General features: G+C 41.5%; 1 protein-coding gene across 3 annotated transcripts in view; it reads left to right on the top strand.

The window, feature by feature from the left end:
- The window catches only part of NUP153 (nucleoporin 153), a 124169-nt gene that overhangs the window by 74160 nt on the left and 31357 nt on the right, over positions 1-18652 (top strand). For all 3 annotated transcript variants that reach the window (XM_089682280.1, XM_089682278.1, XM_089682279.1), the window contains exons 15-17: positions 4496-4574; positions 8580-8717; positions 13181-13771. In XM_089682280.1, the coding sequence (XP_089538406.1) occupies positions 4496-4574; positions 8580-8717; positions 13181-13771 (808 nt within the window). The remainder of the gene's footprint in view (positions 1-4495; positions 4575-8579; positions 8718-13180; positions 13772-18652) is intronic.

Raw genomic sequence — 18652 nt, forward strand, 5'->3', positions numbered from 1 at the left:
CACTGCATTACTTTAAGTGACAATTGCGCAGTCGTGCAACACTGCACCCAAATGAAATTGTCTTTTTATTTTTTTTCCCCCACAAATGGAGTTTTCTTTGTTATTTGATTGCCTTTGCGCTTATTTTTTGCGCTATAAAGAAAAAAAGACTGACAATTTTGAGAAAAGAACACTTTTTTTACTTTTTGCTATTAAACATCTCCAGTAAAAAAAAAAAAAAACAGATTTAGGACAAAATGTATTCTGCTACGTCTTTGCTAAAAAAAAAAAAAAAAACCCAATATGTGTAAATTTAATTTGTTTACATGAAAGTTAGTGTCTGCAAATGGCTATATATATATATGTGTGTGTGTGTATATGTATGTATGTGTGTGTATGTGTATGTGTGTGTGTATATGTATGTGTATATATATATATATATATATATGTATGTATGTATGTATATATATATATATATATATATTATACAGTCAGGTCCATAAATATTGGGACATAGACACAATTCTAACATTTTTGGCTCTATACACCACAATGGATTTGAAATGAAACGAAAAAGATGTGCTTTAACTGCAGACTGTCAGCTTTAATTTGAGGGTATTTACATCCAAATCAGGTGAACGGTGTAGGAATTACAACAGTTTGCATATGTGCCTCCCACTTGTTAAGGGACCAAAAGTATTGGGACAATTGGCTTCTCAGCTGTTCCATGGCCAGGTGTGTGTTATTCCCTCATTATCCCAATTACAATGAGCAGATAAAAGGTCCAGAGTTCATTTCAAGTGTGCTATTTGCATTTGGAATCTGTTGCTGTCAGCTCTCAAGATGAGATCCAAAGAGCTGTCACTATCAGTGAAGCAAGCCATCATTAGGCTGAAAAAAAAAAAAAAACCCATCGGAGAGATAGCAAAAACATTTGGCGTGGCCAAAACAACTGTTTGGAACATTCTTAAAAAGAAGGAACGCACCGGTGAGCTCAGCAACACCAAAAGACCCAGAAGACCACGGAAAACAACTGTGGTGGATGACCGAAGAATTCTTTCCCGGGTGAAGAAAACACCCTTCACAACAGTTGGCTAGATCAAGAACACTCTCCAGGAGGTAGGTGTATGTGTGTCAAAGTCAACAATCAAGAGAAGACTTCACCAGAGTGAATACAGAGGGTTCCCCACAAGATGGAAACCATTGTTGAGCCTCAAAAACAGGAAGGCCAGATTAGAGTTTGCCAAACGACATCTAAAAAAGCCTTCACAGTTCTGGAACAGCATCCTATGGACAGATGAGACCAAGATCAACTTGTACCAGAGTGATGGGAAGAGAAGAGTATGGAGAAGGAAAGGAACTGCTCATGATCCTAAGCATACCACCTCATCAGTGAAGCATGGTTGGTGGTAGTGTCATGGCGTGGGCATGTATGTAATGGTGACACCATTTGATCCCGGAGGGATCAATCATTCGATTTCAGCCAGTGATGTCTGGCTGAAATCAGATGATCGGTCCCTGTCCTATCCTGTCCTGTGTTGACATTTACACAGGACAGGATATGATGTCATTCTTCTCTGCCTGGACACATTCCGTTCCAGACAGAGAAGAAGACATCCAAACGGTGAGTAAAACAGCACATACCCACAGTTAGAACACACCTAGGACACATTTAACCCCCTGATCGCCCCCCCCCCCCCAGTTAACCCCTTCACTGCCCTGTCACCAGTGTCACTGATCAGTGAACCGATTTTTACTGATCACTGTATCAGTGTCGCTGGCGACTTCTGATAGTGTTAGCGCCCCTCCCAGATAGCGCCAGATTTCCCGCTAATACACCAGTAATCCCGTCTAACCCCTTGATCGCCCCCCTCCCGAGTTAACCCTTCACTGCCCTGTCACCAGTGTCATTGATCAGTGAACAGATTTTTACTGATCACTGTATCAGTGTCGCTGGCGACTTCCAGTAGTGTTAGCGCCCCTCCCAGATAGCGCCAGTTTGCCCGCCAGTACACCAGTAATCCCAGTTAACCCCTTCACTGCCCTGTCACTAGTGTCATTGATTACAGTGAACAGATTTTTCTGTTCACTGTATTAGTGTCACTGGTGACTTCCGATGTGTTAGCACCCCTTCCATATAGCGCCAGTTTGCCCGCTAATGCACGAGATTGTTTTTACCAAAAACATGTAGCAGAATACATTTTGGCTTAAATTTATGACTAACTTTGAGTTTACGATATTTTTTTTTATAGCTGAAAGTAGAAAATATTGTTTTTCAAAATTTTCGTGTTTTTTTTTGTTTATTGCGCAAAAAATAAAAAGCGCACAGATGATAAAATACCATCAAAAGAAAGCTCTATTTGTGTGAAAAAAAAGGACGTAAATTTCGTTTGGGTACAGCATTGCATGACCGCGCAATTATCATTTGAATTAGTGCAGTGCCAAACAGCAAAAAAAGGCCTGGTCATTAAGGGGGGTAAATCCTCAGGAGCTCAAGTGGTTAAAAAGTGAAAGTTTGATTTATGATTATTATTCTGTCCCATTACTTTTGGTCCCTTAACAAGTGGGAGGTACATATGCAAACTGTTGTAATTCCTACACCGTTCACCTGATTTGGATGTTAATACCCTCAAATTAAAGCTGACAGTCTGCAGTTAAAGCACATCTTGTTCGTTTCATTTCAAATCCATTGTGGTGGTGTATAGAGCCAAAAATGTTAGAATTGTGTCGATGTCCCAATATTTATGGACCTGACTGTATGTAAAATTATTATTATAAAGGATTTATATAACGCCAACAGTTTGCTCAGCGCTGTACAATATAACGGGAGACAAAACAGCAACAATACAGTTCAATACAAGAGGGATAGGAGGGCCCTGCTCCTTGGAGCTTACAATCTATTTATTTTAGTAATGGCGGTGATTAGCTACTTATAGCGGGACTGGGGTGGGCATTCTGACACGAGGGGGGAGGGGGACATCATTCCAGGACACGCCCCCAGCGGCATACACCTGGCGCCGTCGGCGATCGCTGTGTCCTACAGACACGTGATACGGTAAACGGCCAGTCACAGCGGCTTTTTACAACGTGATCAGCTGTGTCCAATGACACAGCAGATCATCGGGTAAATACAGTTGCCGGTTATCGGCTGCACTTTTCTCACGCTGTGACAGTACTGCCGATAACTGGCAATTGTCAGAGAAGTGATCGGCACTGATGATCAGTGCCACCTGTCAGTACCATCTCATCAGTGGCTATCAGTGCAGCCTCATCAACGCATTAGTGAAGGAGAATAATTACCTGTTTGCAAACTTTTATAATCGAAACAAAACCTTTTTTTTTCACAATTTTTTTTGTTTATAGTGCAAAAAATAAAACCCTGAGTGACGATTAAATACCACCAAAAGAAAGCGCTATTTGTGTGAAATAAAAAGGATACAAATTTCATATGAGTACAGTGTTGGATAACCGCGCAATTTTCATTCAAAGTAGGACAGCGCTGAAAGCTGAAAATTGGCCTGGGCAGAAAGGGGGTGACAGTGCCCAGTAGGCAAGTGGTTAATTTGTAACAGAGCAAACCCTACTTTTGGGGTTTCAAGTATCTGTTTACTACCTGAAGAATATCTACCCCACAGGTATACATCTTGGGAATGGCCTGAATATTGTGAGTCCTCAGTGCATACGCATGCTTAGAGCATATTTAGTACCTGGAGTTACATTAACCCTACAGTCTCTATATGACAGACAATACTGCATTTATGAATGTGCCTTTGGACTGATATAAGACTTTTTCTTTAAAAGGGTAACAGTAACTGGACAAAGTGTGTGTGTAATATATAATCTATAATTTAACTTCATCTAGGTGCTCACTTTCATTGCTTATGGTATACAGGCTCATCAAAAAACACAGGTTTCTGTTGTCCTAGGAACACATAGCTGTTGTTTTTGTTATTTTTCAATGTTTTTCCATGGCTGGGAGGGGGCATTAGATAATTTTGCCAGGGGTTAACTGGCAATTTTTTTTTTTTTTTTGTATTTCAATGGTTTTTATTAATTTTAAACAGTGTAAAACACAAGCAACAAAATACGCCCTTTTTTTTTTTTTTTTAATGTATTAACAAACCCTTTCCCAAGAAAAAAAAACCTCTCTAGCAATACACACCAAACTGAGCATGTGCAGCTTGCCTCCAAGCCATTGTTCTATCAGGAGATGTATTGGAGACAATAGAAAAAGGGAAGGATCAGAGATGAGAGCATCAAACATTTTTACACAGTGCGGAAGATTAACCCCTTAGGTTCCATAGTGAGGTATAACAGGCATGCCTTACTGCATTTACAGACTGATTTTACTGTTATGGGTTTAGTAACACTTTCAGTAGGCTTTGTGTTTTTTGTTGTCTTTTGACCCAATTATTGAAGGAACATCTGCAGTTCTCTTTTGTATATCATATTTAGACCTTTTAATCCTACAGTTTTCGTGTTCTATGTTTTATTTTAAACTCTCTTTGGTTCATAGGTGGGTTTCACTTTTAGAGCACCAGCTTTAAAGACATCTTCACCGCATGAAAATACTAAATCCATGCTTAGCAGTCCTGGTAAGTAATAAATATATGGCTGTCTTTATTTTTATACTGGTTCCAAACAACCAGTTTGTAGTTCTTAATGGACTAAGAGCATGCTGATCAGCGTGCTTGTAGTGCATTCACTCTTCCTCCAGCTTTCTAACCGAAAGCTCGTACAGAAGTGCAGGCTGAAAGCTGGAGGGTCCAAGGAGTGGTAATCCCAGTCCCTGAGGAAGAAAAGGTCAAAGGGTTTTACTCAAAGCTATCCTCTGACCCAAATACTGAACAAAGGCATTTACCCGATTTTGGACTTCACTGAAAGCAAAATCACTAAAATCTGTTTGTCCTCAAATGTCTCATTTGGTCTGCACAATCATTCTTAGCTTCTTTCAGATCAGGGGAACATCTGGTATTAGTGGGCATTCAAGATCCAAGTCTATCTTCTTTTTCCCACATACCAAATCTTTCTACGCTTTGCTGTGAGAGACCAACACTTGCTCTCCACTCTTGAACTTTTTCAAACCAAGAGCCTTCACAAAGATGCTAGCTCAGCTGGTGGCCCAGTTAAGATCTCGGGTCATCCATGTCATTAATGACTTACTGCTAAAAGACTCCTTAGCAATAGTTATGTCTTCCAAGATTTTAAAGATCGATTCGGCTCTTTCAACTTCAGATACCCCACCACCTAGAGTACCTGGGATATCCCCAGAGAAACATTCTCTAGGATCCCAGCTGTCAGATCAACTTTGCATCCATTGACTTTCTTCTGCATGAGAGTCCTTGCCTCAAGGTGACCTCTTTTTTGAGGTGGTTTCCTCTTCTCAGTTCTACTCCAGACCCTAACAGCTCAACCTGCTTAAGACATGGGACAAACATCCTTTGTATGGATCTTCCACTACTTCTATTGTACCAAGCAAAAATCTAGTAGGGTGGATTTTCAGCTTGGCTCTTGAATCCCAGATATAATTTCTCCCAATATTCGATAAAAACAGACCCCAGCTTGCCAAGCTTGAGCAAGATTTACAGTTGCACTTGCAGGGCATCTCGTCCCCACAGAAGTCGGCGTTTAAGGTGAAAGGGTGCCATTGCAAAACCACAGGCAAACATTCACTCTTTATGAGAGCAAGTCAGCCAAGTGTGCGGGCAGCTAGTAACAAGGTAAATATACAAACCCTTAGTGTAAATCATAAAACGAATGGTGCAGAGCCTCATGCAAACAGTCATGTACAAACAAAAGGTTATATATATGAAACAGTGGTGGTATTTTGTCTCATAAACCAATAAAGCAATCAAAATTTCAGTCTGTGATCTGTGCCTTAATACTTTGGTGTCTTCCACCTTGTTAAAGTGACTGTACCACGTGTAGATATAACCGTTGGTGCCACTACTCTATCAATTTGAACTCACCAGACAAGCTGCAGGTAAATGCAGCAGAAACAGCATATGATATAAACTCCAATCTCTCTATGGCAGTCAACAGTGGTTTTCACTCCTCACCTCCATGGCGCAACCACCTTGGCATGATGCTGTATAAAAAATAGCTCACCGCACGGAGCTGAAAAAAAAAAAAATATATATATATATATATATATAGTGTAGTATTTATTAAATAAAAGATTAGTCACAACAATGCCCTAAAAATGAATCCAGCATTGACAAAGAATCGGTCTAACTCACTGGTATGGCTGCTGTCCTGAATTGGAAATGGTGGGGTGACGTCAGCTTTTGGGTGGAGATCCCAAAACCCCCCTCGTCAGGTGCATCTACTTCTTAAAAATGCAGAGCACCTAACCCTTTTCCCAGGCTTAAAGTTTGAAACCTAAGCCTTGGCCACAAAGCCCACCAAGGCTTCACCAAAGCACACTTCCCAATGAAGGGGCCCCCTCACTCCTAATAGAGGGGGGATGTCTGTTACAGATTTCTTCTTTCTGGGTCAAACACATGTCCCACACCTGTGGGTTCTATTGATGGTTTCCAGAGGGGTACAGAACTCTACCCCCTCGCCTTTTGATTTCTCAAATCAACCACACTGCCCAAAGGCAATCGGATATGCAGAATGCCCTGAACCATTTCTTGTCCCATGGAGTAGTTGTGCCAGCACCCCCAAAGGACAGGTTCAGTGATTTTATTCAAACTTCAGGTAACGAAGCCCAGTGGGGGTATTCGGCCAATGCTAGACTTAACATCCCTCAGCAAATACCTTCAAATTTCAAAATTTCACATGGAATCTGTAAGGTTGGTAATTGTCTCTCTGAGATGAGGAATGCATGCTATCTGTAGACAAACAAGATGCCTATTTGCATGTTCTCATTTGTCCATCTTCACTTGCACTTCGCAGTAGCAGATAATCACTTCCTGTTTGTCGCACTGCTCTTTGGCCTATCTTCTGCTCCCAGAGTGTTCACAAAGGTCTTTGTGCCTCTTCTTGCCCTTCTCAGAACTCAAGTAATACAGGTCAAAGCTGTCTAGACAACCTTTTACTGAAGGATTCCTCTTCCTTCCAACTGTCCGCTAATGTTAACAAGATAATTCAAATACTTTGGGCTTTCTGTTGGATGATCAATTTGGAAAAAAAACCTCTCAACCTTCTCACTGCCTGGAATAATTCAGTTTGGTTCTACACACATACCAAGGAAAGGGTTTCTTTCCAGGAAAGTTATTTCTCTGAGCCTATGCTCAAAATTTGAGATGATCGAGACATCCCACAATTGGTTATGTGTTAGAGAAGACACTAGTAGCTTGTGATGAGGCAGAACTTGGTTTACTTGTGTGGCTTAAGTTGCAAACATACAAAACATTTCAGCAATCTGTAACAGCAGACATCTTGGTTATGAAGAGAGAGAACCAACAAGTTTACATATATGCACAGCTGGTAACCTTAGTGTACAGTGCCATCTACTGGTCAAGTGATATTAACATACAATACTGTATATCGTACATGCTGTTGCATCCCCAACAACGAGATTCTTCATTGGCGGTCTAGGCCTTGTGGTATTCTCCATCGAAGCTGTTCCATTTGCTCAATTTCATTCCAGACAGATCACCTAGAACAAGCATGCTCCTTCTCAACCTATTCAAACAAGGAATTTTCTATCTTGGTAGATTTCAAGCCCAGCCCTAACGAGAGAAGTATTTCTATCCCTATCACTGGAAAATAACAGATGCCAGTCTTTTAGGCTGCAAAGGAGTGTTTCAGACGCTCATGGTTCAAGAAACAGTATCACCTGTGGAAGACCAATTCCCCATCAGTATTCTGGAGCTCAGAGCAGCTTGTCTCTGACACTGGATCCCTCTTCTGTGGGAACACCCAATCAGGGTCCAGTCCGATAATGCCAAGACACTAACTTACATCAACCACCAAGTGGGTACCAGGAGTCTTGCAGCCTTGAAAGAAGCAATCAAGATACTCTCATGGATAGAAACTTGCAATTACCAATGATCTCTGTGGTCCACATCCCAGAAGTGGACAACTGGAGAGCGGACTACCTCAGCCTCCATTCCCTGCATCGGGGGGGGGGGGGGGGGGGGGGGGGGGGGTTGGCTCGTCACCCAGATATCTTAAATCTAAAATTTCAGAAATGGAGACTGGATGTAGACATCCTAGCCTTCAGATTCAACATCAAAATACCCCTGCCCACTCCAACAGATTCGTGGGACCTTCGGCACCAGGCCTCTGTAGCCCAGCTGTGTACGGCCTTCACCTGGTCCTCTGTTCATACTGTCTCAAAGTTTGGTTTGTTTGATGTCCAATTTTGAAGATTCCTCTGCAGGGTTTTTGCAGGGGCACTCTGAAGTTGTTTTTTTCTGACCCTTATTGTTGGACCTGTTGGCACAGTTCTGTTTGTCTTTGGGCGTGTCCTCAAAAGCTTGCCAGTGTCCAATCACCTGTTGATACCAGTCTATAACCCCCAGGGTCTATGAAATTTCAGATTGTGTCTCATACTGCACTCCAATATATGGGATTTACAGGAAAATTTAAATTATTTTAATTCTAAATATTTGCTATATTAAACTTCATGTATTTTTTTTTAAATTTAGAAATCCCATTGAAAGTGAAGTCACCTATTACGATAAATAGTAGCAGCACAAAGAAGGCTGAGGAAGAACAAGTGACATTTTGTAAACCTGCACAATCATTAAAGGCAGGAAGTGTGCTAGATATCCTGCGGAGCCCAGGTAAGCTTGATCATCAAAAAATTAAACTTTGCGTATATTGATAAAAAGTTCTTTATAAAATTTTGTCTGGGTGTTCACAGACATTTGGGGCTAGAAAAGATCTGTTTACAGATTTTGTGTTGCTTCATTAGGTTATTGCAGGTATACAGCTTTGAGGCTGTAGGCACATTCGCATACCAGGTAGCGGCACTGCCTATACCTATTAGAGGAGAGAGCAGAGTGATGATCCCTTTCTGTTTAGTGGTTTACCTTTAAGCAATACACCTTGGTCACTGACCAAACCCCAGCCTGCACCTGCTTTGAAGACTATGTAAAATAGACTTCTAAAATAACCCAAACCGTTAAAAAAAAAAAAAGAAAAAAAAAAAGGGGGTGGGGGGTGGGTGGGGATTTATAATTTTTTGGTTTTGTTTTTAGAAGTGATCAATTGCCCTCTGTTTTCAGCTGCATAGAGAGGTGAGGGTGGAGAAAAAGCAGCACACTAGTCTTTCTTCCCAATGAATGACTGCGTGTGGGGGCAGGATTTTCTGTAAAGTGATTTTAAATTGTCTATACATGACATTTAAAAACCTTTACATCAAACGTTTACATAAATGTAGATCTGACCTTAAATGACAGTCCTAGAAATTTCGTCTTACACCTTTCTCCTTATTTTTGCTTTATTTCTCTGTTCCTCCTATGAGGCATTTTTATCACTTTGGCATACAGTTGGTATAGAGCATGATGGTGGTTCTGTGTATTATAAACTGAAATTTTAATACTTTGTCACAACCTGTTTTGCCTCAATTATGTCTTCCTATGTACACTACAAACTTCTCAATGAACTAGTATCTGACAAAAAAATATTCCTATTACTCTGATATGCACAGTGATACCCAGTATGTGTTGTGCAGTCATCGTTTACGGATGCATGTTTGCATGGGGGGGGGGGGTTAAACCTCGTAGTTTTTGTAAGTGCTTTCTACACTTTTTTTTTTTTTCTTTTTTTCACTTGATTACCATTACAAAGGGGACTGAGGAGCCCCCTGTGCGATTAGTAAAGTTTAAATGACGCATCATTTTTAAATAACAGGTTGTCTTTATTTGGACATTAGGGTTCAAGCCATAGAGGAGTTGATTTTCGCTCAATTTTCCCCATCAACACTGTATTGATGGGGGAATCGTGCGGGAAAATGAATCGGTGCTGTTGTGTTCTTCCAGTGGAGAGCCTTCCCAGCCAGCGGAACACAATGATTACTGTTAGCAGCTATAACTGTTGCCAGTAATTGCATGTAAATAATTGAACAGGCTGGTTGTACCCAAGTCGATCGATGGATCAACTTTGTTACAACCAGCCTGTCCATAGATGGATTGACCAGCCAAGCTTCAATCCCTCTATGGCAGGCTTTAGACCTCCAATACTACTTTGTACCCATCCTAAACCTGTTGCAGACCCTGAGGACTCCCAAAGAGCACAGGTGAGCCTGAGACACGTGGGTGGAGTGGGTGGGTGCCCTTTTTATAAGCTATGGTTCTCTTCTTATCAGCCCAAAATCTGTTCTACAGAATTCAGGCAAAATGGCTTTTTTTACATTTTAGACAGTGGGAAAGGATTAGAACCTTTTAATTTTTTTTACTGCTATCCAGCTATACATTAGAGATTCTTCTCACTACTTGGTATGGTGAAAATGTCTTCACCTGATGGGAAGGGAGAGTAAATCTGCAGTTGACAGACACTCAATGGTAAATATCTTAATCATACAGTAAAAAACACAGGCAAAGTGTTCATAGACCCTGAGTTATAGGCTTGTACCTTCAGGTAGTTAGACGTTGGCAAGCTCTTGAGAACTTGCTCCCTTGGGGTGCCTCTCTATAACCCTCAGATTTTTGCTAGTTTCCTAAAGTGATGGACTTCTCCTTTCTTGTAGAGTAATCGCTACTAGTTTTTATTATTCATCTTTGGTTTCTTCTGTCAAGTAAAAAAAAGAAATTGTAAGTTACATTCAAGCACATAACACCCCACCTCTCCCCTCCAAAAAATATGATGAAGGCTACCTTGCAAATGCACACATACAAATGTAAATGTATGCAAGGGGGCACCTACGGACAAAAACATTGACTGAGATACATATTACATATGTTTGCACACACTGAAGTGAGAACCATAATTTTAGAGCCTGAGCTCCTGCATAACCCTAAACTGATGATTTGTAGGGGCTTTTAAAGTGGCTCCTATGAAAAATATAGGGTACTAAAGTTTTTCACAATATTAAGGTTTGACATTTTTGGTATCCGTTTACTAATCTCCACCTCCGTTTTTATATTCTACAAAAAAAATGGGTAATTTACTGCATTTGTATGCCCTAAAAATACTTACTGTATTTTTTTTCTCTGAAATTTTAATTTATCTTCGTGATTAGGTGTTTTTTTTTTTTTTTTTTTTTAAATGGCCAAACATATGTTTTCTGAAAGTAGAGACCCTGGAGATCATCAGTTTATAGCGAAAGTGGTTGTCAACCCAAATATAAAAAAAATAACTTTTTGCCATAAATTAGTACATATTAATATAAACATACATACAGCTGTGAGTGTACCTCAGAATAATGCTCCCTTAGCTTGTCTCAGCCCTCCAAAAACTGCTGGTCTGTGGGCATGGCTTAGGACCGGAGAATAGTAGGTGGAAATGCACAGCTATCTGACATCTCTGTGCCTGCAAGCATGTCTATTGAGTGCATTCAGGGGAATACACAGGTGCCAGTGAGTGTCAGCTTTGCTTACAGCAAAGTGCTAGTCAGGAGAAAGCTGGTGGGAAAGGGTTAATGTTAAAAATCTGCTGCCGAAAGTGGTAATGTGGACCAGGAAACATTTTCATGTAAAACTCTGTAAACAGCAGTTCACAAGCTAGGTGCTGTGAACAGAGCAGGACAATAATCAGCTGTCAGCAGATGTACCTAGATAACTGCAGCATTACTGAAGTGATGCCGATCTATGTCATAAATCACTGGTGCTGAGTTTCTCGATCTTGTGAAGGCAGAGACCAGCAGGGAGAAGACACCCACTACCCCACCCATTTGCAGTGTATTACATGGAGGCTCATGCTTGTCTTCAAGCACAGCCTGTCACTCACAGGAGAATGGGAGTGGCAACAATTTTTCTGCTTGTGTTGGATTTATTCTGTTCAGAAGAGCAGGGGGAATTTCTAGAGAAGGGGATTGCTTCGATACCAAACTAAGCTCAAATGCTTAGTAAAGGTAAAATCTATTCAACTGTAGGATTAGATTGATTTGTGTTTTTTTTAGGTTTACAACCACTTTAAGCCTGAATATAAGCCCTATAAACCTTTTGTGCTGCAATATGTAACATGTATGGCAAGTAACATGTTTGTAAGTCGGGAACCCCAATGGGAACATTTACATATGTGTGTTCATGTGGGGTCAGTGTGGGCTCAAACATTTTGGTGGGGGGGACGGGGAGAGGGTTTTTGGTGCTTGGATGTAACTGTTTGCTTTTTGCTAAAATGTTATACCAAACAAAAAGTTCCCTATGTGACAGATGCTTTTTAGTAAGACACCAGGGGCCAACAGTTGGCTTCTGGAGTGTACATGCACTCCTGGGGACTGCAGCCACCAGGAATGTGTGCCAAACCACCTGCTGCCACTACTGTGAGCCTTATGGTGGAGGCATCGGAGGGCACATACGCACCGCCTCTCTCCCTTTTTCACAAGGACTTTTGATACAGGACTATCTGCAACTCGGTTATCGCGTAATCCTTTCAAACACGCCCTGTATTCCACACCCTGCTTTGCGGGCACCCTTTGGAATATCCTCATGTTTAGCAAATGGTGGAATCCATTCTGCTAGAGCGTCAGATGACTCTCCATGTCAGAGTGTTGGGTATTCTCCAACACTGGAGCAGGAACACTGTAGAACACCAGTCCCTGCACCTGATGCTGCCTATGCCTCTGATACACTGCGAGCCACCTATTAGGAGTCTGGTAACTTAACTTGCTAGCTCTTCAATCTCTGTCTGGGCCTAACTTGTGTCAGTTAGACTGGCTATGCATTATGCAGTTTTTTTGAAAATCGCTTGATTCTCCCATCAGCACAGTCACTGTTTGCTGTGCCCTGTTCTGTACTCCACACCATGATATGTAATTTGCACGAGTCAAAATTTCTTTTTTTTTTTTTTCTTAGCGGAGTAGGGGGAACAGTAGAACCGCAGTGTGTTTTTGTTTTTTTTTCTTCTCCATGGCTATTGTGTCCATGTTTAAAAAAAAAAAAAATCCTTTTACTTCTGGTTGCTACCAATGTCAGTCTGGCAGTAAGAGATCTCTCCAATGCCCTACATAGCTGTAAACGTCCAGCAGGAATTCCAGTTATTCCTCCCTTTTATCAAAGAAAAGTTGGTTTAACGTGATTGTTTTTATTTTTTTATATTGGCTATGCTGATTTTTTTGACAAATTTTTATTTTATCTTTCATAAGGTTTCCAGTCTACAAGTTCTCAGCAAACCAGAACGTCTCCCGCTAAAAGTGCAGTTTCCAGTCCAAAGCCTTTGACATTTGGGCAGAAGAGCAAACAGGCCTTGGGAATATGGTATTGTGATTGCTGCTTGCTTGAGAACAAGGCTTCGGACAATAAATGCATAGCTTGCAGTACCGTCAAAGACCAAGCTATGGAGGTCACAAAGCAGTCTACTACTTTGGCAACAACCACACCTTCTAAAAACACATCTCCTTTGAAATGTACGTTAGGATTTGGGGACAAGTTTAAAGTGGCTCCTGGGACATGGGATTGTGATACCTGTTTAGTACAGAACAAACCAGAGGAGACAAAATGTGTGGCTTGTGGATCTCCAAAACCTGGAACTGGGGCAAAAGATCCCTTGCTTGTTCTTCCTACAACAAAGCCAGATAAACCTGTTGCACCCCCTGACAGTGGCCTTACACTATCGCCAAGTCTTAAATTTGAGGAACTAGCCAGAAAGCCGTTAGGATCATGGGAATGTACAGTATGTTGTGTACAGAATAAAGCAGAAGATAACAAGTGTGTGGCCTGCACATCTCCTAAGCCAGGTAAGTCAATTAATGTATAAATGCTGATAAATGTAATACACTGCATCCAACAGTGCATTGTGACCCAGGGTTGAAATTGATGCTGGATTGGTAAATCGCAACTGACCTGCTCAAAGCCAAAACACTGAAGTGCTTTTCTCAGTCAGCTCAGCTCACTCTGCGCCTTGAAAGGGGGGTCGCAGTGTAAGGTGAGCTGCTGCCAATGCAAAGTGACTTTCTTTTTCTCGCCTTGCTTGCCATTCCTCCATTGGTTTTTTTTTTTTTTTGTTTTTCTTCTGTTGACCTGGGGGAATAATGATGACTGCCATGGTATTGAGCATGTTTTAAAACTCACTTATAGCCTGTTAAAGCAGAACTAAAATATAGATGAATGAGTATATATTTGTGTGTTTTCGTTTACATTTTTAGGTTTGTAGGTATGCATATACATAATTTTTTTTTTTTTTCACTCTTGTAATAGGGCAATATCCTTCCCTAATCCTCCCTCTCGTCTGTTATAGTTCTGCTTTGAGTATGTAAAGCAGATGTATTGAATAAAAATGTATGGAGGTCCGATTTAGTACAATTTTCTTCTAGCAGAGGTTCGAATCGCACGTTTGTATGATGTCTCAGATCCTTCCCATCACAGCCCTCTCATTTTATATCACAATTCTGTTCTTATGTCAGTGTCCTCAGTAACCAAAAATCACAATCCCCCCACTTCACATCAAGTTCCCCTTCACATTAGTGTCCACTGCCCTCTACACATCAGCCCCCTCCCCACAGCACTGCCACTCCTTTACATCACCCCCACAGCACAGCCCCCCCCCCCCCCCGCAAAAGTCAGCTATGGGGTTCTACTGCCCCCAAACTGCAGATGTAAATAAGCCAATGCTTTCTCTGCAGTGCTGGTTCCTGTCCCGGGTGGGGTGATATTAAGTGTGCTCCGCCTGGGACCTTTCTAGCAGCCTAGAGACAAAGAACGATGCCAGCAGAAGCTGGAAGAGGAAAAGAAAGTCGGTGTATTAAACACACATTGCACTTTTGCTCCTATAAAAGGGTTAACCATTAGGCTGGTTTCACACTGATCCGCGAATACAGTGCACTTGGGGTTTTCTTGCAGGTTAGCTGCACTGAGCCATAGACCTCTATTATATCCTGCGCATTTGGTGTGGTAACCTGCAGGAAAGGTGCAAGTAAATTGAAACAGCCTTATAGAGGGGCTCAGGACAGTAAAGGCTTGTTCACATTTGTGGTTTGGAGATGGTAAAACCCCATAGTTGAGATGTGTTTTTACCACACAGTCACCCCCAAGCACTGGTGTAACATCAGGGGTCGCAATGGTGACTCAACCCTATGCTCTAGGGGGCCGCGCAACCTCTTTCACATTGTTTTACACTTGGACAGAATGGGCAGCAAATACTGGAACTGATACTAGAATGATATATATAGTTACATAGTTAGCCTGGCTGAAAAAAGACAAAAGTCCATCCAGTTCAACTTAAAAAAAAAAAAAAAAAAAAAAAAAAAAATAGTTATAATCCTATACCCACATTTGATCCAGAGGAAGGCAAAAAAAACCCAGCAAAGCATGATCCAATTTGCTCCTGTGGGGAAAAAATTCCTTCCTGGTCCCCCGAGAGGCAATCGGATATTCCCTGGATCAACTTTACCTATAAATGTTAGTATCCAGTTATATTGTGTGTATCTAATAATCCAGGCCTTTTTTAAAGCAATCCACTGAGCTGGCCAGAACCAACTCTTGAAGGAGTCTATTCTCACTGTGAAGAAATCTTTTTCGTGTTTTGGAGATTAAATTTCTTTTCCTCCAGACGTAAAGAGTGCCCCCTTGTCCTCTGTGATGACCTCAGGTTCACTATATGAACCACTGATGTATTTATACATGTTGATCATATCCCCCCTAATCTCCTCTTCTCAAGCGAGAATAAATTCAGTTCCTCTAATCTTTCCTCATAGCTGAGCTCCTCCATGCCTCTTATCAGTTTGGTCGCCCTTCTCTGTGCTTTCTCCAGTTCCCCAATATTCTTTTTGTGAATTGGTGCCCAAAACTGAACTGCATATTCCAGATGAGGTCTTACTAATGATTTGTACAGGGTTAGAATATCTCTCTATGGAGTCTATACCTCTTAACAGAGGATTTTGCTCACTTTAGAAACCGCAGCTTGGCATTGCATGCCATTGTTAAGCTTGTGATTTGCCAGAACCCCTAGATCCTTCTCCACCTCCATCATTTTCTTCCTGCAGCTGCCGAAATCCAGTTCTCCTTCTCTCCCTCCTGCCAGCATTCAGTGGTTGCAGGAGGAAAATGTTCATTGCGCTATTCCAAATTAAAAAAATTTAAATTCTGCACCATTTCATTGTGGCCTGCAACCGAATACCAAATCAGTTAAGTGGTCCTCACTCTTCAAAAGGTTGAGCAACCCTGTCTTAGGGGGTTGTTACCCCTGTAACAGAAGAACATTTTCAAGATTTTTTTTCAAACCCTTTCCCAAACTGAATGAGTAGTTTGTCCCTTTCTGGATCTGAAGACTCTCAACTTGTTCCTACGGGTTCAAAAGTTCTGCATGGAAGCTGCTAGATCATAGCCTCCCTACATCATGGGGATTTTCTGGTCTTTTATATACAGTACATTTTGGATACTTCCACATTCCCAACCTTTCCTCTTTAATGCCGTTTGTGTTTTGCTTTGGATATTACCAGTTTGCCAGTCATTTGCTATGGTTTTGGCTCTGCTCCATTCTCAGGAGCAGAGGTAAAATTCTCATTCTCAAGTGACGTTCCTGACCTCTCTTTAACTTCTTCCCGCCGGCCACGTGCATATATGTAGCCTTTTTCCGGTAGGTGGGCCTTAACGGCAAGAGGGCACATATATGCATACCCAAACAAAAACAGAACTTTGCTGAGAGCACGCACCATGGGCGCTCCTGACACAGTTACCGGCGGCTAACAGAAAGCTACCAATCATTGACCGATGTGACCGCTAATCACGGCGGTTACTTGATCACAAACCCTGCATCCTGACATCTAAGACCCGTGAAAGGTCTAGGAGGCGCCAGAGCCAAGGGATTAAGGAAACCAGTCCCCCCCTGTTAGCCAGCAATGTCTAAGACTAAAGTAATGTTTTGGGACCAATCATGGAGATGGGTCATGTGATCGTCATGTGCCTGAGGAAGGTCCCTGCGTGTTCCCAAAATGTTGCTTTTCTGTGCGCTCATGCAAGGCCTTTGCATTGAAATGAGCTTGGTTCAGACAACTTTATTCCTGGGTCTACGCTCTTAGGGGCACAGTTATAAACTTTCTATCAGAGCTCATTCTATCACGTCTGTTGATTTAGTTTAGCTTCAGCTAATACAAGCTTTGGCTGCAGTGTTCTTCAAGATAACTGCTCAAGATATGAGCATGCACTAGAGGTGGTCCTAGCAAAGTTCTTTGCCAGTGTTCCGTCAACTGGTAGCCTGCATATAACCTATGGTTTGACTAAAGCCCTTTGTCCTGTACTGTAGTCAAGATTTAAGACATTCACAGGTAAGTAAAAGATTTCTTTTACCATAAAAATCCATTTTGGGTCACCCCTGTGTGTTTATGATCATGCTATTGGTACTGTTTTGTTACAAAACTGAGGTGTGCTGGTAGTGGGAGGGGTTTTCCTGAGCTTGCCAGTTTTTGTTTGCCACTGTTCAATCCTCATGTAGGTAGTAGTGTAACCCAAAGGTTATGGCTGGACTCTGGTCAAAAACCATATTAAGGTTTTAGCTAGGTACCAATACCTTTAATGTGTTTACTCTTGTGGCTACTGTTTTTTTAACCTGAAAAATTTGCATGTACCCCCTGATGATGTAAGCACTGAACATCCACTGCTGAAGTTGACAGTTGGGTCTGGAGCACAGAGACCACAGCAAGTCACTTTCTCTGCATCTCCTCTATTCATGAAATGTCTTGTATCCATTTAAAAGAATAGAAGATGTTCCGTGACTGGACAAGGGGAGTTCATGTCAGTCACAGAACGCCTTATGTTCTTTCAAGGTATACTAGACATTTTATGCGTGTATAAGCTGCAGAGAAAGCTATCGGGTGCTTCCATCTAACCGTTTTCAGAAATGAAGCAGTAGCCAGGAGTTGGACACACATCATTAAGAGTCATGTTTTTGTACCCAGCTAATTCCCCAAATATTGTTTTTGCCTGGAGCTCGGTTTTAAAATATTTTAAAGGACTTCTAGGAAAAGAATTTTACGGTGAGCACAAAAATACAGGTGTACCTCGGTTTACAAATGCCTCGGTAATATGATTTTCGGTTTACAAATGAAAATCCATTGGAAATAATGCCTCGGTTTACAAGTTTTTTACAAATTTCTTTCACAATACGAAGTGTATGTCGGTGCCGATTTTTAAATGCAATTGCTGGCTTTTTTATCTTCACTATAGCTCACAGAATTAGCTGTCACTTTCCCTTGAGCTAAAGGATACTTTGTTTCTTTTATCTCTAGGAAATAAACTAAAAGGAAACATTCTTTTAGCTGGGGGGAAAGTTACAGCTGATTCTCTGAGCTATAGTAAAGGGGAAAAAAAAGCCAGTAATTACATTTAGGGATCATTGTCATGTTGGAAGACCCAGCCACGTTTCATCTTCAATGCCCTTGCTGATGGAAGGAGGTTTGCACTCAAAATCTCACGATACATGGCCCCATTCATTCTGTCCTGTACATGGATCAGTCATCCTGGTCCCTTTGCAGAGAAACAGCCCCAACACATGATGTTGCCACCCCCATGCTTCACAGTAGGTATGGTGTTCTTTGGATGCAACTCAGCATTCTCTCTCCTCCAAACACGACGAGTTGTGTTTCTACCAAACAGTTCTATTTTGGATTCATCTGACCATATGA

The sequence above is a fragment of the Staurois parvus genome, unplaced genomic scaffold, assembly GCF_062004578.1.
Source record: "Staurois parvus isolate SC_StPar_1 unplaced genomic scaffold, SC_StPar_1.0 ptg000287l, whole genome shotgun sequence".
Classification (NCBI taxonomy): domain Eukaryota; kingdom Metazoa; phylum Chordata; class Amphibia; order Anura; family Ranidae; genus Staurois; species Staurois parvus.